General features: G+C 43.5%; 1 protein-coding gene across 1 annotated transcript in view; it reads left to right on the top strand.

Annotated features, from left to right (window-relative positions):
- The first annotated feature begins 699 nt into the window (after window positions 1–699).
- LOC126198740 (maltase 2-like) overlaps window positions 700–24,063 on the top strand; it is a 118,178-nt gene continuing 94,814 nt past the window's right edge. The window contains exon 1 of the mRNA XM_049935288.1: window positions 700–965. Within this exon, the coding sequence (XP_049791245.1) occupies window positions 779–965 (187 nt within the window). The 5' untranslated portion in view covers window positions 700–778. The remainder of the gene's footprint in view (window positions 966–24,063) is intronic.

Raw genomic sequence — 24,063 nt, forward strand, 5'->3', positions numbered from 1 at the left:
ATTAGAACAACACTTACGTTGACTTGTAACATCACAATACAATACGGTACAAGTTCAGTTTTCAATTGGAAATACTGTCTGAAATATTAACAGAATCTTCCGTCGGTTCTTGGTAGAACAACATTATAATAATGAATGAAAAGCACCAGTTTGCTTTTGTTCTACAATATTACTTTTATTGGTAACCGGTTTTCGGCTTACAAGGCCATCTTCAGACATTTACTGAGTATTATCACCAAAGAAGTTAAATGTTAGCAGACAACATTGGAAGAGAAGTAACACATCTAGAGTGAAGTAGAAACATACAGTAAGTAACATCATGGCAATGAAATAGTAAAAACTGAACAGTACCTAAATATCAATGGAGTTGACAGGAAAACATTTAGCACAAAATAGGAATAGCATGCCTACGTAACAGTTTCTATTAATAAACAAAACCAATAAAATAAGATAAAATTAGTACTAGACAAGGCTGCATCAAGAGGTATGAAACATGTAGAGTGATACACAACCAATTAAAAAAGAAGAGACAGTTGTCAATGTAAATACATTGACAACTGTCTCTTCTTCAGCAGCGGAATAATCACCGCACAGCGACGATTCGGTAGTAGATAGCCGAGGCCTCCTTGGCGAACCCACTTGAGGCTGTTGACAACAACGCACTATCTATCGCGAGTAATTGGTGGAAAGTTCGTGAGAGCGATGGAGCAGTTTCGTTGGCTCATAAAAGGAGGCACCTGGGCTTAGGAGTGAGTGGTCAGTGTGTAGAAGTAGCGAGATGAGGGTACTCGGAATTACGGCGGTGCTCTGCCTTCTGGCGGCGGCTGTGTCTGCCGACCCCGTGAGGGTTAGGCAGCCCAAGGCGGACGACGAGGAGTTGGCCTGGTGGCAGACGTCAGTCATCTACCAGATATACCCGCGCTCCTTCAAGGATTCCAACGGCGATGGCGTCGGTGACCTCAGAGGTGAGTGGAAGTGGTAGTATAAAAAAAAAAAAAAAAAAAAAAAAAAAAAAAAAAAAATATTTTGGTTTGAGTGATAATATTACGTAAAATTTTAATGTCCTATTTCTTTTGGGGTACTTGATTTAAAGATAAATGATCATCAGTAGCATTGGGTTCTGATTATGGCTAGCATGAGACTGTTAAGCAAACTCAATACCACCATAAGCATTTACGTAGACCTTGGTTTTTCCACGGTGCGTACGTAACAGTTTTTGAAATACAACGCGCGATTCACCGCCTTCTACGGTTAAGTTTGCGTGAGTGGCTTCTATTATTAATAAAAATCTTCGTATATTACGCGGAATGTTGTAATAAAAAAATAGTTCTCAAGGGGCCTGCTAGCAACTGGTTTAATTATGCACCAATTTTAAAACGACGATTATTATCTGAGATATTTCCTTTTTAATGAAAAGTAATAAACTGCTTTGATTATTTTTCATTACCGAGGTAAAACTAAGGAGATTTTCGTCATTTGCCGTTAAGCGGCCAATGGAAAATTTACTTAAATCAATGCAACGAAAATATTAATGATTGAAGCTTCGATTTAATTTTACTGGCTTTAGAATATCGAATGAGAAAAACAGAGCACTCTCCTGCATTTACATTTACATTTAATAAATGATTTAATAAGAATAATTGTTTTGCCGGCGTAATGGCCGACTTATGCTGCAAGAGAAATGGGGGTTCCCTCCGGAGCACACGCTAAAACAACAAATTTGCACAAAATATTGATGCACTAATATGAGAGCGGCGAGCTGTACAAAAAGTAAATGTTATTACATGGAAATTGTATTCATATTATGAATTGTTTTACAGAAGTTACACACAATTATTTCAGCGAGCAGTGGCGTCTATCATCCATACCAGAATTGAAGACAAGAGAGTGTGAGTCACATGATACAGTGTCTCCGGTCTTTTTTTAATTAACCAACACAGATAAAAGAAAGACGATTCGATATCATTATCTTCTCCAGGTTTTTCTTCGTAATGTTAATGCTCCTTGCACAAAACACATCGCACTTTAGCACTTATAGCGTCACATGACGAATTATTCATCAGAATACGAAAACTCCATTTGTTTTATTTAATAAACATATGTGGCGTTCCGCCACAGTAGGTACACGTATATTCGTTGCGAATAGATCATAGACAGCGAGAAACTAATACTACATACGAGGTGTGATAAAAAACTAATGGAGATTTTCGTTTTTCTGAAAGTATCTGTAGTTATACTGATAAGACACGGACGGGGAATCACCCTAGCGAAGGTATGGGCTGCAAATGGGAAAATCCATTGAGATAAGTGACTTTGGCAAAGGGCAGATTATTATTACGGAGAACCTGTGAACGAGTATCTCTAAAGCGGCCGAGCTACTCGAGTGTTCACGTGCTACTGTCGTGAGCATCTGTGGAAAGAGGGAGAAGAAACTTACCACTAGTCGCTAAGTGAGTGGAGGTCCACGACTCTTCACAGAACGTGGAGTTTAGAGTTTTGTCTGATAGCTAGTGATCTGTGCCATCTCTGCTGAAAGAGCACAGTACTGGTGGACGCACAAGAATTTCGGAGTACATCGCTCATCGTACATTGTTGAACATGGAGCTCTGCAGCAGACCACCCCTACGTGTTCAAATGTTTACCGAACGATATGGTTCAAATGGCTCTGAGCACTATGGGACTTAACATCGGAGGTCATCAGTCCCTAGAACTTAGAACTACTTAAACCTAACTAACCTAAGGATATCACAAACATCCATGCCCGAGGCAGGATTCGAACTTGCGACCGTAGCAGTCGCTCGGTTCCGGACTGAAGCCCCTAGAACCGATAGGCCATCGCGGCCGGCACCCAACGGTATCGTTAGTTACGATTGCAGTGGGCACGGGACCTTCGGAATTTAACCGATGATCAATCGAAACGTGTCGGATGTTCGGATCAATCACATTTTTGCTACATTAGGTCGATCGTCGTCTCCACAAATACCGTCATCGAGGCGAACGACTGCTCGAAATGTGTAGCGCGCCACGGTCGCGCGCTGATGGGAGCAGTATTATGCGTCAGGAGACATTCTCCTGCGCTTGCATTGGACCTGTGGAAGGAATGGAGGACACGCTGACAGTGCGAACCACTTGCATTCCTTCATGCTTTATGTCTTCCCCGACGGCGATATCATCTTTCGGCAGTATACTTATCCACGTCTCGGAGCCAGAAGCGTGCTACAGTGGTGTCAGGAGCATTATAGCGGATTCACGTTGATGTCTCGGCGACCAAACTCTTCTGATGTAAATACTATGGAACCCATCTGGGTCGCCATCGGGCGCCATAACCGTGTACTCAAATCAGCGGCGCGTTATTTATGCGAATTACATGACATGTGCGTAGACATCTAATGCCACATATCTCCACAAACCAATCGACAAACTGTCGGAACCCTGATACGGCCGGCCGGAGTGGCCGAGCGGTTCTAGGCGCTTCAGTCTGGAACCGCGCGACCGCTACGGTCGCAGGTTCGAATCCTGCCTCGGGCATGGATGTGTGTGATGTCAAATGGTTCAAATGGCTCTGAGCACTATGGGACTCAACTGCTGTGGTCATAAGTCCCCTAGAACTTAGAACTACTTAAACCTAACTAACCTAAGGACATCACACACATCCATGCCCGAGGCAGGATTCGAACCTGCGACCTTAGTGGTCGTGCGGTTCCAGACTGTATGTGTGTGATGTCCTTAGGTTAGTTAGGTTTAAGTAGTTCTAAGTTCTAGGGGACTGATGACCTCAGCTGTTAAGTCCCATAGTGCTCAGAACCATTTGAACCATTTTTTTTGAACCCTGATACGCAGAATCAGTGATGTATTTCGTTCCAAAGACGGACAAACTTGCTATTAAGCAGATGGTGATAAAGTTTTGGCTCTCTAGTGTATTCAACATCAGCTTTTTTCCCTTCAAAGTCATCCTCCTCAGATATAATCCACTTGTGTCAGCGCTTTTTTCCAATCTTGGAAGCACTTCTGGAACTCATCTTTCGTTAAGGTGTTGAGCTCCTTCAGAAATTCTGTTTTTACATCATAAATCGTGCCAAAACAACGTCCTTTCATGGTTCTCTTCAGCCTCGGGAACAGAAAGAAGCCACAGGGGGTCATGTCCGGCGAGTACTGTGGCTGAGGCAACATAATCGCCATAGCACTTGTCCTAGTGACAATTTGCATACTTACCGGAAGAATGGGCATTCTTCATCTATCCTACAGTACAAAGTCAAAATTTATACATTACACACTTATTCCTGCTCAGACAAATTGGGCGAATCGGTTGGTTCTATTACTCTAGGTCTGCGGTGAAACTTAGGCGGCATAGACACTATGTGATCAAAAGTTTCCGGACACCTGGCTGAAAATGACTTACAAGTTAGTGGCGCCCTCCGTCGGTAATGCTGGAATTCAGTATGGTGTTGGCCCACCCTTAGCCTTGATGACAGCTTCCACTGTCGCAGGCATACGTTCAATCAGGTGCTGGAAGGTTTCTTGCGGAATGGCAGCCTATTCTTCACGGTGTGCTGCACTGAGGAGAGGTGTCGATGTCGGTCGGTGAGGCCTGGCACTAAGTAGGCGTTCCAAAACATCCCGAAGGTGTTCTATAGGATTCAGGTCAGGACTGTGTGCAGGCCAGTCCATTACAGGGATGTTATCGTCGTGTAACCACTCCACCACAGGCCGTGCTTTATGAACAGGTGCTAGATCATGTTGAAAGATGCAGTCGCCATACCCGAATTGCTCTTCAACAGCGGGATGCAAGAAGGTGCTTAAAACATCAATATAGGCCTGTGCTGTGACAGTGCCTCGCAAAACAACAAGGGGTGCAAGCGTCCTACATGAAAAATAGAACCACACTGTAACACCGTAACACCACCGCCTCCGAATTTTACTGTTGACACTACACATGATGGCAGATGATGTTCACCGGGCATTCGCCATACCCACACCCTGCCATCGGATCGCCACATTGTGTACGGTGATTCGTCACTTCACATAACGTTTTTCCACTGTTCAATCGTTCAATGTTTATGCTGCTTACACCAAGCGAGGCGTCGTTTGGCATTTACCTGCGTGATGTGTGGCTTATGAGCAGCCTCTCGGCCATGAAATCAAAGTTTTCTCACCTCCTGCCTAACTGTCATAATACCTGCAGTCGATCCTGATGCAGTTTGAAATTCCTGTGTGATGGTGTAGATAGATGTCTGCCTATTACACATTACGACCCTCTTCAACTGTCGGCGGTCTAGGCGCTCAGTCCGGAGCCGCGCGACTGCTACGGTCGCAGGTTCGAATCCTGCCTCGGGCATGGATGTGTGTGATGTCCTTCGGTTAGTTAGGTTTAAGTAGTTCTAAGTTCTAAGGGACTGATGACCACAGATGTTAAGTCCCATAGTGCTCAGAGCCATTTGAACCATTTGAACTGTCGGCGGTCTCTGTCAGTCAACAGACGAGGTCGGCCTGTACCCTTTTGTGCTGTACGTGTCCCTTCACGTTTCCACTTCACTATCATATCGGAAACAGTGTACCTAGGTATATTTAGGAATGTGGAAATCTCACGTACAGACGTATGACACAAGTGACACCTATGCATCAGACCACGTTCGAAGTCTGTGAGTTCAGCAGAGTGCCCCATTCTGCTCTGTCACGATGTTTAATGACTACAGAGGTCGCTCATATGGAGCACCTGGCAGTAAGTGGCAGCTCAATGCGCCTCATATGAAAAACGTATGTTTTTGGGGGTGTCCGGATACTTTTGATCACATAGTGTTCAAATGGTTCAAATGGCTCTGAGCATTATGGGACTTAACATCTGAGGTCATCAGTCCCCTAGAACTGAGAACTACTTAAACCTAACTAACCAAAGGACATCACACACATCCATGCCCGAGGCAGGATTCGCACCTGCGACCATAGCAGTCGCGCGGTTCCGGACTGAAGCGCCTAGAACCGCTCGGCCACAACGGCCGGCTCACATAGTGTAAAAGCACCATTTCTTTATGGGTGATACCTGAAAAAACCCCGAAAATCTAGGACTTTTGAGTACAGAAAGTACCAGTTGTTGGGATGGCTACTTCTACAATTTCTATTCATGACAGATCGTCGAAATTTCTGCTATATACTCTAAAGATGATATTCTCAGAGAACTTCGAAAAGTTTTTCTATTTCATTATCTGTTACGAGATCCAGATAATGAAAGTTGCCGAACTTAGGCAGGAAACAGCAAGAGTCGGGTTTTAGCTGTCTTTGCACCGTGGGCCGCTATTATCTAAATGACTAACCAAAGCACATGGCCCAAATTTTAACTGTATATTCTTTAGACATTCATCTAGAAACGCCATGTTCAAAAATCTGTATCCATTATAAAGATACATCCGAAAAACCATGGTTTTGGGTGTCAAAAGTACCAGTTGTGGATATGGCCACTTCAGTAATTTCTATTAATGACAAATCGTCGAACTTTTTCCCATATGTTCTTAAGATGAAGTTCTAGGGTACCTTGCAACTTTTATTGATATCATTACCGAGATCTAGATGTTCAAAGTTACCGTACTTATGCACGTAAAATATGCACGTAATATCCCGTCTGAGGCGTAAATATAGTTTTAAACGACGTAGTGAAGACATGGCAAGAGTTCTGGATCATCGCAAGGTTTCTGAGGTCACCAAACAATGTTTTTAGTGAGAATTTCCTTCACCAATAAGATTATATGACGCGTTGTCTGTGTATAATAGGCGCTTCACGCCTATACAGATATGCTCAAAGTGGTACTGCACTGACAAAAATGGGCTAAAAAAGTTCTTAACATGACTGAAAATGACTTAAAATGACAGCCAAAATTATGTTTTTACATAATGAGAAGACTGCAAGTTCAGTCAAATATTTCTGATGGTGTTTTTCTTAATATGCAAATCATAAGCCGGGAACCTTCAATGAATTGCGATCGATGAGTAAAATATCCAGAAAAAATTTAAAGCAGACGATTGTGTGTTAACCTTAAATTACGCATACTTATTTGTTGTTTATATGTGTTCAAGAATCATAAAAGAAGGTTGTATACATGGAAGAAGCCTGGAGATACTAAATGGTATCAGATAGATTATATAATGGTAAGACAGAGATTTAGGAACCAGGTTTTAAATTGTAAGACATTTCCAGGGGCAGATGTGGACTCTGACCACAATCTATTGGTTATGAACTGTAGATTAAAACTGAAGAAACTGCAAAAAGGTGGGAATTTAAGGAGATGGGACCTGGATAAACTGACTAAACCAGAGGTTGTACAGAGTTTCAGGGAGAGCGTAAGAGAACAAATGGCAGGAATGGGGCAAAGAAATACAGTAGAAGAAGAATGGGTAGCTTTGAGGGATGAAGTAGTGAAGGCAGCAGAGGATCAAGTAGGTAAAAAGACGAGGGCTAGTAGAAATCCTTGGGTAACAGAAGAAATATTGAATTTAATTGATGAAAGGAGAAAATATGAAAATGCTGTAAATGAAGCAGGCAAAAAGGAATAGAAACGTCTCAAAAATGAGATCGACAGGAAGTGCAAAATGGCTAAGCAGGGATGGCTAGAGGATAAATGTAAGGATGTAGAGGCTTATCTCACTAGGGATAAGGTAGATACTGCCTACAGGAAAATTAAAGAGACCTTTGGAGAAAAGAGAACCACTTGTATGAATATCAAGAGCTCAGATGGAAACCCAGTTCTAAGCAAAGAAGGGAAAGCAGAAAGGTGGAAGGAGTATATAGAGAGTCTATATAAGGGCGATGTACTTGAGGACAATATTATGGAAATGGAAGAGGATGTAGATGAAGATGAAATGGGAGATACGATACTACGTGAAGAGTTTGACAGAGCACTGAAAGACCTGAGTCGAAACAAGGCCCCGGGAGTAGTCAACATTCCATTAGAACTACTGACGGCCTTGGGAGAGCCAGTCCTGACAAAACTCTACTATCTGGTGAGCAAGATGTATGAGACAGGCGAAATACCCTCAGACTTCAAGAAGAATATAATAATTCCAATCCCAACGAAAGCAGGTGTTGACAGATGTGAAAATTAGCGAACTATCAGTTTAATAAGCCACGGCTGGAAAATACTAACGCGAATTCTTTACAGACCAATGGAAAAACTAGTAGAAGCCGATCTTGGGGAAGATCAGTTTGGATTCCGTATAAATATTGGAACACGTGAGGCAATACTGACCCTACGGCTTGTCTTAGAAGCTAGATTAAGGAAAGGCAAACCTACGTTTCTAGCATTTGTAGACTTAGAGAAAGCTTTTGACAATGTTGACTGGAATACTCTCTTTCAAATTATGAAGGTGGCAGGGGTAAAATACGGGGAGCAAAAGGTTATTTACAATTTGTATAGAAACCAAATGGCAGTTATAAGAGTTGGGGGGCATGAAAGGGAAGCAGTTGTTGGGAAGGGAGTAAGACAGGGTTGTAGCCTCTCCCAGATGTTATTCAATCTGTATATCGAGCAACAGTAGGAGTAAGTATTAAAATCCATGGAGAAGAAATAAAAACTTTGAGGTTCGCCGATGACATTGCAATTCTGTCAGAGACAGCAAAGGACTTGGAAGAGCACTTGAACGGAATGGATAGTGTCTTGAAGGGAGGATATAAGATGAACATCAACAAAAGCAAAACGAGGATAATGGAATGTAGTCGAATTAAGTCGGGTGATTTTAAGGGTATTAGGATATGAGACACTTAAAGTAGTAAAGGAGTTTTGCTATTTGGGGAGCAAAATAACTGACGATGGTCGAAGTAGAGAGGATATAAAATGTAGACTGGCAATGGGAAGGAAAGCGTTTCTGAAGAAGAGAAATTTGTTAACATCGAGTATAGATCTAAGTGTCAGGAAGTCGTTTCTGAAATTATTTGTATGGAGTGTAGCCATGTATGGAAGTGAAACATGGACGATAAATAGTTTAGACAAGAAAAGAATAGAAGCTTTCGAAATGTGGTGCTACAGATGAATGCTGAAGATTAGATCGGTAGATCACATAACTAATGAGGAGGTGTTGAATAGGATTGGGGAGAAGAGAAGTTTGTGGCACAACTTGACTAGAAGAAGGGATCGGTTGTTAGGACATGTTCTGAGGCATCAAGGAATCACCAATTTAGTATTGGAGGGCAGCGTGGAGGGTAAAAATCGTAGAGGGAGACCAAGAGATGAATATACCAAGCAGATTCAGAAGGATGTAGGTTGCAGTAGGTACTGGGAGATGAAGAAGCTTGCGCAGGATAGAGTAGCATGGAGAGCTGCATCAAACGAGTCTCGGGATTGAAGACCACAACAACACATGTGTCAAAGTATATAAATGCGACGAAGTACATAAAAAAACTGTCAAAACTTCACTGGCTTCTAGAATCCCCTTTATACTGTGTGAATCAACTGAAATCTGCATCGCAAATATTTCGTTAATGGAAGGCGTCATCGATATACGGATTTCGCAGATTGGAATGGTAGACACGGGTGCGCCTTTGCAGCCCGTACAGAGTGTTATGAGTTCCAAATGTGTATTTATTTTAAAAAGGCACAAATATTTCAATGAAATAATGCCTAATGACAGTATCACGTCTCCGGAGGTGACGTTTTGCTAAACGGGGCATGGCCTAGGACAAAAGAAAGACGGACAAAGGTGAGCGCAGTACCTCTGTGGGGCCTGACACGTAAAGAATCAGTATACCCTCAAAGCCTGTGCTCACAACGATAACCACCTGTGCCAAAACAAGCTTGCAGTCTACCATGCAACGATTGCTGCACACGTTCTAGCATTTCAGCGGAAACTGCAGTGCAGGCACCAGAACTGCGCCGTTTCATATAACCTGTGGTTGTTTGAAGTGGTTGACGTCTATTGATATATCTTTCGCCGTGTACGGTGCACTAACGAACGACATACTTCCAACACTCAGCATGAAGCGTGAGCGTGTCTGCTTTTTTCGCATCCATGTCCACTATCACATTATAAGTGACAGGATCGTCGGTATACAATCGGAGTGTACAAACAAGACACTGTAAAGACACGTAACATTGTCGCCTAGCATCTAAGCAGGAAGGAGGTACAGAGATCGTCTGTACTTTAACCATGCCTTGACGGTCAATATCGCGGTCCGACCGCGTTCGCTGTCGGTGTTTACTGTGTTTACAATACGATAAATCGTAAACTACTTCAAAAATGGTTCAAATGGCTCTGAGCACTATGGGACTTAACATCTGTGGTCATCAGTCCCCTAGAACTTAGAACTACTTAAACCTAACTAACCTAAGGACATCACACACATGCATGCCCGAGGCAGGATTCGAACCTGCGACCGTAGCAGTCTCGCAGTTCCGGACTGAGCGCCTAGAACCGCGAGACCACCGCGGCCGGCGTAAACTACTTGCGCTAGTTTCCTGCAATAAACACCACTGACATGCTGATTTATGAAACTTTTGGGATTTTACTGTCAGTAGACATTGTCTCGTTTAAAAATTGGTAACAGTTGTAAAAAACTGCACTTACGTCCACGTCTCAGAACCTGAGTGTTCGCTGCACATACGCCCCCTTGCCTACAATTCAGTTCTGTGGAAACCGCGCATCGATAGTGCCTTCCATATGCGAAATGCACACATCAAAAAAAGTTTTACATCACCACGGTTCCCAGAACTCATGCAGACAGACGTTGACTGTGGATATTGTATCACAGACACAGTCCATTTGACTGTTCAGAGATGTCACTAAACCCGCCCAAAGATGTAAACAACCATGTATGCTCAACACCTATTAGACGGAGGGGGCGCGACAGCCGATCAGTTACAGTTATTCCACCAGGAAGGCTCGTGTTGTCTGTAGTTCAACCATGCCTAGACGGTCAATAACGCGGTTCGATTGCTTTCGCATTGTTACTTTGTGCCAGGAAGGGTTCTCAACAAGAGACGTGACCAGGCGTCTCGGAGAGAACCAAAGCGATGTTGTTCGGACATGGAGGAGGTACACAGAGACAGGAACTGTCGATGACATGCCTCACTCAGACCGTCCAAGGGCTACTACTGCAGTGGGTGACCGCTACCTACGGATTATTGCTCGGAAGAACTCTGACAGCAAAGCCACTATGTTGAATAATGCTATTCGTGCAGCCACAGGACGTCGTGTTTCGACTCAAACTGAGCGCAATAGGCTGCACGCCCGACGTCCATGGCGAGGTCCATCTTTGCAACTACGACACCATGCAGCGCGGTACAGTCGGGCGTACCAACATGCTGATTGGACCGCTCAAGATCGGCATCACGTTGTCTTTACCGATGAGTGTAACATATGCCTTGGGAGCAACCCGGTCAGGCTGAACGCCTTAGACACACTGTCTAACGAGTGCAGCAAGGTGGAGGTTCCCTGCTGTTTTGGGGTAGCATTATGTGGAACTGACGTACGCTGCTGGTGAAAATGGAAGGCGCCGCAACGGCTGTACGGTACGTGAATGCCATCTCCCGACCAAGAGTGCAACGTCATCGGCGGCATATTGGCGAGCCATTCGTCTTCATGGACGACAATTCGCGCCCCCAAAGTGCACATCTTGTGAATGACTTCCTTCAGGAAAAATGACATCCCTCGACTAGAGTGGCCAGCATGTTCTCCAGACTAAACCCTTTCGAACATACCTGGGATAGATTGAAAAGGGCTGTTTATGGACGACGTGACCCACCAACCATTCTGAGTGATCTACGCCGAGTCGCTGTTGAGGAGTGGGACAATCTGGACCAACAGTGCCTTGATGAACTTGTGGATAGTATGCCACGACGAATACAGGCATGCATCAGTGCAAGAGAACGTGCTACTGGGTATCAGAGGTACCGGTGTGTACAGCAATCTGGACCACCACCTCTGAAGGTGTCGCTGTGTGATAGTACAACATGCAATGTGTGGTTTCCATGAACAATAAAAAGAGCGGAAATGATGTTTATGTTGATCTCTATTCCAATTTTCTGTACAGGTTTCGGAACTCTCAGGACCGAGGTGATGCAAAACTTTTTAATTAGTGTATTTGCGGGGCAAGTGCTAGGTGATTGATCCTGTGTAAGCAGCGTACTTGATGCAGCACGGAAAAGAAGGGAGCCAACAGAAAATGTCGGAGTACAAAAACGACGAATATGTTCCTCTTTACCAGTTTACTCAGTCTTCATTCATCATTACTCACAAAAAATTATGGCACGCCAATATATTTGCCCTTTTCTGTACTAAAAGAGAGTAGCAGGGCGATAGTGACGGTGGCAGAGGGAGTGTCAGTGAAAGAAAAGGAAGTGGGAGACAGTGATGATGAGAGAGAAAAAGTGGCACTGCAATAGTAGTGAGAGCCAGAAAGAGAGGAGATACTGATGGTCAATGAGAGACAGTGACAGTAAAAAGGAAAGAGAGGTGGACCTAGAAAAAAAAATCGAAAGAGAGAAGAGACAGATGATTGAACACCATACATAGTCTTAGGGTCTGGAACCTCCTGGACCGACGAACTTTTAACACGTAGGTATAGGGGAGGGCTCCTTTTAGACATACATTTTCAACCCGTAAGTGTAGGAGTAAAAATAAGTTGGACCTCCCAGACTGTTTGAGCTGCCGAAGTACGGAGGATACAGTCGCAGTGGTAAAGAAAAACGAAAGGAGACAGTGTAAGTGAGTGAGGAGATAGAGGCACTGGGATATACTGTAAATCTATAGGAGGGAAAGAAGATAGTGGGAAAGAGACATAGTGGCAGTGAGAATTAGATGCTGAGTGTGAATACCGCATTTTTTTCTACAACAATTATTTATTGAACATAATGAGAATTACACACACGAAAGAATGGTGTTTTATCTACGCACCCCATTTTTCCACGTCATCTCCATTCCATTCTATGGCCTTCCTCCAGCGCGAAACAAGCGCGTGTATGCCCTGTCGGTACCAACCCTTGTCCTGGTGGCAGAAGCAGCGCTTCACTGTATGAATCACCTCTTCATTGTCCTCAAAATGTCTTCCACGAATGGAATCCTTTAATTGCCCAAACAACCGAATGACAACATAATCTCACTGAAACACGTCAGGTGTGACAGCCGGTGATGGTCTCACCGACGGATGCCAATAGAAGAGCTCCGCCGAACGGACTATTGAGGGGTCACTCTCCGTGCCCAGCGACTAACTGTACTTCTGTCGACAGCAGATGCTTCATAGACTTTGAAAAAGCATTTGTGAATATTCCCCACATTTTCTTTCTCTGCAGTGAGAAGTTCAATGACGGCACGCCTATTGTAACGTACATAAAAAAAAAAATTGTTCAAATGGCTCTGAGCACTATGGGACTTAACATCTGTGGTCATCGGTCCCCTAGAACTTAGAACTACTTAAACCTAACTAACCTAAGGACATCACACACACCCATGCCCGAGGAAGGATTCGAACCTGCGACCGTAGCGGTCACGCGGTTCCAGACTGAAGCGCCTAGAACCGCACGGTAACTTACATCACCTACTATTTTGAAGCTGTCATGTAACTACGCAATCTGTCAGAAGTGACGGAAATTTGGCGCGCCCAGTCATGAGACTTCAAATAATACATACGTAACGTTTCGCATTCGTAGCATTGTTGTCGGCTTGGAAAAAAATGGGCGCATTACTGTCTGGGTAACCCTCGTACAAAGAGAGAGTGGGTAAAAGGATTCAGAATGCTCTGAATTTAAAGAGTGCGAATATGCTCGCAGGGTAGAATTTCTGGTGAGGAAGGTAGAATGAGGACTGAGGTAGCTGCTGCCCAACATTCCTGTCAGATTCTTTTGAAAAGGAACATATTCGTCTTTTTTGTGCTATAACAGGAGCGTATTTCCGCTGGTTTGTACATATCCTTCTGACCTGGAACAAACATAACCACAACAGAATAATTGAATATCTGTGAATATCCTGGAACATTCTAGAAAATTCTCGAAAGTTCTAGAACATTCTGGAGCGTTCTCGTACCTTCTGTAAGATTCTAGACTATTCTCTATTCTCACACAGTCTAGAACATTCTGGGACATTTACGAAAAGTTATACTTTGGCGGTTGGCGCGGGGTGGAGGGTTGACAGTAAAAAATTAAGGGAAACTATAATTTGGCGGTTGGTTGGGGGTGGGGGTGGGTTTACACACTGAAAAACTGTTACGTGCACTCCCGACCGAATACCCTACCTCGAACCGTACCCTACGTGTGCACCTCAAACCAAGAAGGCGGTCGTTTGACAAGAGCAGAGTCGGCCAGCGGATGGAGGGTTACCGATAATATTCTGTCGAAAATTCAGGCAGGAATGGTACTTTTGCAGGATCACACGAAGGCTCAAATGGTTCAAATGGCTTTGAGCACTATGAGGCTTAACATCTGAGGTCATCAGTCCCCTAGAACTTTGAACTACTTATACCTAACTAACCTAAGGACATCACCACATCCATGCCCGAGGCAGGATTCGAACCTGCGACCGTAGCGATCGCGCGGTTTCAGACTGAAGCGCCTAGAACCGCTCGGCCATACCGGCCGGCTCACACGAAGGGCAGAGCTGATTTGACATATGTGTAATACCACGAATCATTCAAACAAATTGTTTAATATCACAAACGGAAAGTTTGCAAAACTTTTCCTGAAGACGTTACAGAATTTTCGTTATGTGGCAGACTTTTTTGTTACTGAATTTAAGTGAACATATTATGGTAACGAAATCTTAAAAATGCGTTATATTTTCATCTGCTGCAAACCGTAATTCTTCCGGATATCTCTAGCACGAGATAATTTGAATTGAATGTGACACATGATATTGCACTCACCAGTCGAAACCTCAGCGTCCCAGGTTTGGTTCAGTTGTAGGAATCATAACGTTACATTTTCTGATCAAACCTGCTACACATTAGTAACGTAAAAAAAATTAATCCTGTTAACTGAGGTGAAGAAACTTTTCTGTGTGGAATAAAGAAGAATAGTGATACAAAGTAAACTACTGGGTGATCAAAAAGTAAGTATAAATTTGAAAACTGTATAAATCACGGAATAATGTAGATAGAGAGGTACAAATTGACACAGATGCTTGGAATGACATGGGGTTTTATTAGAACCAGAAAAATACAAAAAATGCCCGACAGATGGCGCCTCAGCTTATCAGAATACAAAAGTTCAAAAAATGTCCGACAGATGGCGCTTCACCTGATCAGAATAGCAATAATTAGCATAACAAAGTAAGACAAAGCAAAGATGATGTTCTCTACAGGAAATGCTCAATATGTCCACCATCACTCCTCAACAATAGATGTAGTCGAGGAATAATGTTGTGAACAGCACTGTTAAGCATGTCCGGAATTATGGTGAGGCATTGGCGTCGGAGGTTGTCTTTTAGCATCCCTAGAGATGTCGGTCGATCACGATACCCTTGCGACTTCAGGTAACCCCAAAGCAAATAATCGCACGGACTGAGGTCTGGGGACCTGGCAGGCCAAGCATGACGAAAGTGGCGGCTGAGCACACGGTCATCACCAAACGACGCGCGCAAGAGATCTGTCGGACATTTTATGAACTTCGTTTTTTTTGTTCTAATAAAACCCCATGTCATTCCAAGCATGTGTGTCAATTTTTAGCTCTCTATCTACATTATTCCGTGGTTTATTAAGTTTTCAAATTTATACTGACTTTTTGATCACCCGGTACTTCAGTATTGCAACCTTTAATTTGGGCGCATAACAACTTTGTCGGGTTGAACTGGCGATGATACAGTGGCAGTCTGTGTGTATTTGCTAGCTCGTCAGTTTTGTGTCGTAAGCCTTGATTTATGGAGAAGTGCGAAAGCTACTTTTTTTTTCAAGCTACGATCGGTCTCGAAATTGAAACTGCAGTGAAAATCCAATGAAGCTTTGCGCAGACGTGTTGTGCAATGTTTCTAGTATGCCCCTCGACTGCTCACGTCGAATTCGTCAATTCTGAGCTCACTGTCAGCAAAAAGAGATGCCTAGAACAACAGAGCATACCGTGAAATGTGAAGTGCAAGGTGTTATTCGCTGAGGGCTTCCGCCTGATTTCATGCAGTCCACATAACGCAACTGTCGAGCATGACAGCAAGTTGTGGTAATGTAGCTGGAGCTGTCTGCTGCTGTAACAAAGACGTTCCAGCAGCTTTTCCGATGGGAAGTGTTTGGTCTCCCACCATACAGCCCGGAAATAGCTCCCTCTGATTTTCATCTCTTTGCTCACATGAACCGCTGGCTGTGACGACAAAATATTGGCACAGACAAAGAGTTGCATTCAGGCATAGAACATTGTCGGACATTAAGGGAGGTTGTCTTTTGTGATGAGGGTACTGAAAGGTTGGTACAGTGCTAAAATGTCTAAGGCGGGGTGGTTGGAAGGTGTAACTAAATGTTACAAGTAAAACTTGTCACTTATTTTGCAGTTTCTACGTTGAAGCCAATCGCCTTCTCCTTTCATTTGCCTTGGTGGGCATCTTACCAACAATAACAGAATGCCTGAGAGTATTATCAGGATCAAATGTTGATGGTGTAAGCACGTAACGTGGAAACTACTTCTCTCGATTGACCTCGTATGGTAATTCCCTGGCCACGAAAGCGACATCGAAAATTTACACCAAATAACATTTGACGTACTTTCTTATCAGACGGTTAAGCATCACAACACGCAACATACAATAGGAATAGTGTTAGAAATGAAAGCAAACCGCACCTTAGCTCGCAATGAACGATGCCACAGAACAGCAAGTTTTCTGAACCGTATTGGAAGCGAGCTGTGCGGTAGTGGTGTTGCAACCGCAGGTTAGGGCTTAATGTCTCATCGGATTGGCTGAATGTGCTCCTTGCTTTCCTTGTGAGACTTATACTATTACTTCCTTCGTGGCTGTCAGTCCTAAATTGAAACACACTATAGTCTTTTCCGGTGAGTACGTTATCTTCAGACGTCTATACCGCTACAGTGGACCGAATTTTGCAATTACCCACCTCCGCTGGACCCAAGTTCGCAGGAGGCGCGAGGTTACCCCATCAACAAGGGAGTTGAGAGCGTTTTTTAGGACCTGCAGAATAAGCGCGAAGACAGTCACTCTGCGAAATCGGCTAACAGAGTAAACAAGTATGAATCGGTTCAAAATGGCTCTAAGCATAATGGGACTTAACATCTGAGGTCATCGGTCACGTATACTTAGAACTACTTAAACCTAACTAACCTAAGGACATCACACACATCAATGCCCGAGTCAGGATTCGAACCTGATACAGTAGCAGCCGCGTGGTTCCGGACTGAAGCTCCTCGAACCGCTCGACCACAGCGGCCTGCGTACGAATCGGGGCGTGGCCTCCGTGGGCGAGAAGTAACTATTCTGTGATTTGATAACGTGCAAGATCAAAGACTACATTTTTCTGTACGATAACTGAACGGAATGTTAAAGTGCAATGGCTAACTCAAGTAAAAATGCGAATAATGTGAGTGGACTTTAGATCGATGTAAGGACATTTTCATGAATCTTAAGACATAATAACTTTAGAGTTAGCCATAAACTGTCAAATTTCAAGATATCTTTTTTCAAGATGTCATGTTTAACGAATTACTTTTATTGAAGGGTGGAAGTACCAGACTGAGAGGAATTGTGCCACGTAGGCACACTGTTATGGAAGTCATAGTGACACGTTTACCTGGCCGGCAACGCTGTTCAGAAATAGTTCCGACGCAGAACCAGTACGGCAGCAAACAACGGGCCAGACAAAAGCAGCAGTCCATAAAGTCGTCCAAATGATTGGGCAACTTAAACTGTCATGCAGTCTGCAAGACACTGTAGAACACTGACATAAGTTGTGGCGCTTCAGTCCGGAACCACGCTGCTGCTACGGTCGCAGGTTCGAATCCTGCCTCGGGCATGGATGTGTGTGATGTCCTTAGGTTGGTTAGGTTTAAGTAGTTCTAAGTTCTAGGGGACTGATGACCTCAGATGTTAAGTCCCATAGTGCTCAGAGCCATTTTGAACCTTGTGATCGGAGGCCTGGGGGACTTCGGCCTTTCATTTATGTAAGAAAATGAAACACCTACAGCCGTCCTTATGATCTCATTTATTGTGTGGCTACTAGTTTCGGTGGTTCAGTGCACCATCTTGAGGCCGCAACTGATGCTAAAGAGGGTAATTGACTGTTAAGAAGCGAAAGGTCTGGCAATATTGAACTGAACAAAGAAAAATATGGAGTTATAATGAGGATACCACCCACAAAGTAGTCAAAGAAGATGTACTGCTTCCGGACAACAAGCTTAACGGAAAATTTAAAGAACACATACTGCTCATTGATGGCCAACTTCACATCTAGTCACGTTGATGTGACCACAGCCTGTGTTCGACGTCAATGTGCAATAATCATTAACTAGACGGCAGGTGGCAGCACTAGAAGGGGAGGATATAATAAAGCATATCGGTGGGGAATGGGGGCGGGGGTGGGAGATACGGAAGTCAGTGCAGTAGTTGTAATGCGGAAACGGAGCGATTTATTTGAATCCAAAAGGGCGCGATCGTTCACTGGCATTTGGGCTAAGGATGGAAGCAAACAGCTAAGAGTGTAAACTGTTCACTTGCCGCCGTCGTTAAAGTGCACAGTGCATGGCAAAATGGCGCTATCCAAAACCGGCGCCGAGGGGAGTGTGGTACATCGCGGGCCGTAGATGATAGGGGTAAACGACAGCTGTGCAGATGTGTACGGGCGAATAGACGTGCAGCTGTTGAGCGGCTGACCGCTTGGTTGGGTGTGGCTACTAACAGTGTCTCCTCAACGACCGATCGACGACTGTTGCTATGTACGGGCCTCCGCAACAGGTGCCTGGTTCATGTTTCCATGATGACTGCTGTTGATTAGCGACGAAGGCTGGAATTTCCACACCGATAACGGAACAGGACATCCACTGAGTGGCGACAGGTGGCCTTTCCAGATAAATCCATTTTATGCTCTTTGTACGCGCTTGAAACGTTTGAAATCGAACACCCTGCAACAATCTTCGGAAGGGTCCATGTCGGAGCATGGAGCATTGTGGTCTGGGGAATGATGTCGTGGCATTACCAGGGTGGTCTCGTCATTCTGGGAGGAACAATGGGTCGACAGAAGCATGCATCTATCCTTGGGGACCACGTCCACCCTACACGCAGTTTCCTTTTCCTTGGTTCAAAATGGCTGTGAGCACTATGGCACTTAACTTCTGAGGTCATCAGTCCCCTAGAACTTAGACCTACTTAAACCTAACTAAACTAAGGACATCACACACATCCATGCCCGAGGCAGGATTCGAACCTGCGACCGTAGCGGTCGCGCGGTTCCAGATTGTAGCGCCTAGAACCGCTCGGCCACACCGGCCGGCTTTTTCCTTGGCACGATGGTATCTACCAGCAGGCCAATGTAATTTGTTACACAGCTCGCAGTGTACGTACGTGGTCCTAAGAGCAGCAGGATGAGTTTGCCCTACTCTCGTGGCCACCAAACTCCCCGGATTTAAACCCAAACGAGAGTCTATGGGGCCACCTCGATCGTGTTGTTACCACCAAGGATCCTCAGCAGAGATGCCCAGCGCAGCTGCCCACGAAACTGGAGTCGACATGTCTCCACGTCCCTTTCGGTACCTTGCAGAACCTCACTGACACTCTTGCTTCGCATCCCGTAGCGGCTTCTGACAGATGGTCACACTAATGTGGCTGGACATCACGTGTTAAGCAATATAGACGGCTTTACGCGGAAGAAAATCAGAATAACCACTGACGAAATGATTTTGCTGCATTGCGGGCTTATGAAGTTCTTCTTTAGCTTCTTAGATCAACATGTTTCAAGCCAGGAAACCTGAGTTTCAACACTGGAATAAAATAACGTAACATGTAGGCCGGACGTGTATCGTAAGTGCGCTAAGCTACTTATAAAATCATAGAAAGAGTAGTATATTTTAACTGATCAACTTCGTAGCAGCTGAGGAGAGCTCCGCCTACCATCCTTCAAGGAAGCCATGGGTCTGAAGATGGTTATATAAATATAACCGAAACCGGTCACCCATGTTATTGAGACATAAGTGTTGTATCAAGACTGAACTTTAGTTAAAATATAATAATCTATTGATCACTGTATTCCAAAAATGTTTACCAAAATTATAGAAAGAGTAGGACTGCAAATTCGGAAGTCCAGGGTTCATTCCTAGGGTCTCGTTATGTTTCTGACTCACTCCCAAACTTCTCTCACCTCTGACTATGATCTGTATATTCGAAAATTGTCCAGTTGTCCCGTGGTCCAAAAGCCACATTGAGGTGTAGGTACCCCTATAAGTGGATGGGTATGTCTATTCGAACGTCGAAGGAAATCGATGGCATACCTCTTCCCATAAGACCGTAGCTAGTAAAGTACTGCGGTACTGAAACCAACTTCCGGACTGAGGAAAGATTGGCTCTAGGACAATACGGAGAGCCGAAAAAAAGGCCCCGTTCCGCCTGCCACACAGCTAGGACGCGCCCATTCCGCCTATCACATTAAACTACTAAAAAAATACATTCAGTCATATTCCTTCCATTCACTAACATTTGTTAGATGGGACTCTATTGCCACTGTTAAGTGAGGGGAGACTTAAATACATGATAGCAGAAAATCAATCGAACACAGCAAGAAACGGATAGCTTGGGGAATTCTTGTAGTTAAGTCATATACAAGTATTGACAAGATCTCCGGTCAAGGTGACCCACAGTATCAGATCTGTTTGTCCAAGATAAGCAGGTTGAAACAGCTGTCTGGCGGTACATGGAGATAGCGAGTGACTCTTGCCGACCGTGATATTATCTGTCTAAAGATCACAGTCGTGTAATTTGATGACAGTTTCTAAGCAGTTCAAATTCTACAGTACGCTTTAAAAGTCAGATAACTAGATTTTGATCATGATTTCTCTTGGCGTGGAAGAAATCAAGAATATTTCTTTTTAGACCTAAATGAAAAACCTCTTTCAGAGATTGTCAGTGTTCTGACATACGGTACACATATGTACAGAATGCATCAGAAATACGCTCACGAACTTTGCGGGCGAAGCCCCATACCCAAGAAAAACTATCCGCAACAACATTTGCCGAAAATCATTCTTTCTGAGTTATTGGTGCAAGTTAATGTTCAAGTATTTTAAATAAACTTCAACATTTGTCTTGTACAATCGTTGATATCAATATGAACCTATAGGACACATGCGGGAAAAAGACTGCTGAGAGAGTGAGAGAGAGAGAGAGAGAGAGAGAGTCAGAGGAAACCCCTGTAGTTAGTGAATGGCTGTTATACAGGCTGAATTGGCTGAGCTTACCTATGGGTTTTTTTGCACCTACAATATCTTCAAATACCACGCGCACGATATTCATAGTCTGTCCCTCGCTGTATGCAAACTATTAGAGCTACAGAAAAAATGTACAGGACCTTTTTGTGAGAAACTTAATGTAGTTAAATTTTGTACTGGGATACAGGGTACGTTTCCGCTAGCTGCCATAGTTTTCGAATTATTCAAGAAACACGTACAGAAGTGACCTTCAAATAAGTTTTTCTTGAATAACTCAAACACCATGGCCTTCAGTGAAGACGTATCCCGGTACAAAATTCAATTACAGCAAACTTCCTTCAAAAAGGTTCTGATCATTTTCTCTGCCGGATTAATAGTGTGCAAGCAGAGAACGAGGACATATGAAAATCATGCACGTGTTTTTGAAGGTGTTGCGGGTTGTATAAACCCATAGGTAGGGGCAAATGAATCACCTTGTGCGCACTGCGGAGCTACAAAATGAACAGGAATATAATATTTAAATAATTAAGCGTCTCGAATGTACAGTGCAGTTGCAGATGCAGAGTTCCTGGCGTGGGTCTATGTGTAGATATAGTGGACTTACTATATGAAAGGTTATGTATATGGAAGCTAAATGTGGCGTGAGCGATTGTACAAGAGCTCTGACCTAAGAAAAATGTACCAAACATTGGAGTACAGTGTGTATAAAAAATTTAGTGGTGTTTCAGTAACGTCACCAGTTTGTCGCGTTAATTGATTATTCCTTCGCTGCTTGATAGAACAAATTCATATCGGCGAATGGAAAGAGCGAGAGTACTAATTTATTTAGTTGAACGGCTTTCGGCTCACTAGACCATCATCAGACTACAGCTGACTGTCGTCATCAAAGGGTGTAGGTTTTTGGTGAACAACTTGGAGAGCAACATGCAAAATCAGAGCAAATGCCATCTTTGACAGGGCAAGTACAACATAATTACAATATTTATGCTAAACAGTAAATAAATATGAAGGGAGATACTAGAAGGGGGGGGGGGGAGTGTGGGGAGAGACAGAATGAGGAAGAAGAGGCGAAGGACAAAATGAACAAAACTCTTGCCACACCCGAATCTAAGTTTTTAATAGTAGTAAGCACTATTTAATGGTTCAAATGGCTCTGAGCACTATGGGACTTAACTTCTAAGGTCATCAGTCCCCTAGAACTTAGAACTACTTAAACCTAACTAACCTAAGGACATCACACACATCCATGCCCGAGGCAGGATTCGAACCTGCGACCGTAGCGCCCGCGCGGTTCCAGACTGTAGCGCCTTTAACCGCTTGGCCACCACGGCCGGCAGCACTATTTAAATGGCAGTTTTGTATATGTATGTAGAAATAGTTACATTCAACATAATAGATGTACATGAAGTAGAAGAAGAGATTACATGAAGTGGAATAACACAGTAACGTATATAACTACTGAAACTGTCAAACACATTAAAATAAAGTATTGTAGTTTTGGTATCTTCTTGGTTTCTTGACAGAATAGTATAGCTGGATTCTCGATCGCTCAGAGTGCCATTTACAGATGCCTGAAGTTGTAATCCTACGATTCTGATGTCGATCGTAGCATATACTGAACATTATAATTAACAGATATATATTTGGCACAACAAATGAACTGAACGCTGGCAACACCAGTTCTCATTCCCTCATTACCTGATCGACATATTTCGTTAATAAGCCTATGTATTATAGGGGCGAATAAAATGACAGTAACATTTGTAGTAAAATAAAGGCTCACCTGCTTAGCATTTAAACAAACGGAACACATTTAAAAAAGCGCAAATATTTTTTGTGCCACAGAGTCTGACTTTGGCTACTGAACTTTTCATTAAATTATAATGATATCTCACCACTGCACTTGAAAGATCTATTCCTTTGAAGGAAGGGAAACCACTGAACTTTACTCTGTCAGCAAACCAATCTTCACGTTCATCGCAGGAGATAGTACACTTTGGCTTGTGCACTGGTCTGAACAGCTCTGTACATAGCCTCTATAGGGCGAGTTGCAGTTAATGTGGCTTACAAGGAAGTATGGATAACGCACGAGAGATTGAATTTGATTCACGAAAGGAGAAAATATAAAAATGCAAAAAATGAAGTTGGTGAAAGAGACTACAGACGTCTAAATGAAGCGGAGTGACAAAAAGAGAAAATATAAAAAAGCAACAAATGAAGCAGGCGAAAGGGAGGTATAAAATGATAAAGAAAGAGAATGGCTGGACGAGTAATACAACAATGTAGAAGCGAGCATAACTACGGGAAAGACAGATGCCACCTTTAGCAGAATTAAAGAGACCTTCGGAAAAAGAGAAGAAGCAGTTTGGTGTCAAGAACTCACATGACAATCCAATACCAAGCAAAGGAAGGAAAACTGAAAGGTGGAAGGAGTACATAGAGGGTTTGCATAAGGGGAAAAAGAAGTCGAGGAAACTATTATAGACAGAAGAGGAGGTAGGTGAAGATAAGATGGGAAATAATATACTGTGAGATCAAAGCCTCTGGAGTAAACAGCATTCCCTCGGGATTAATGGGATACTTGGGAGAGCCAGCCATGACAAAATCATTCCAACAGTTGTGCAAGATATACCAGACATGCGAAACACTTTTAGACTTTTAGAAGAATGTAATAATAATTCATATTCTAAAAAGGCACTAGTTAGCAGGTGTCAATATTAACGAACTGTGAGTTTAATAAGTCTAGTGG

Source organism: Schistocerca nitens, chromosome 1 (assembly GCF_023898315.1).
Source record: "Schistocerca nitens isolate TAMUIC-IGC-003100 chromosome 1, iqSchNite1.1, whole genome shotgun sequence".
In the NCBI taxonomy this organism is placed as follows: domain Eukaryota; kingdom Metazoa; phylum Arthropoda; class Insecta; order Orthoptera; family Acrididae; genus Schistocerca; species Schistocerca nitens.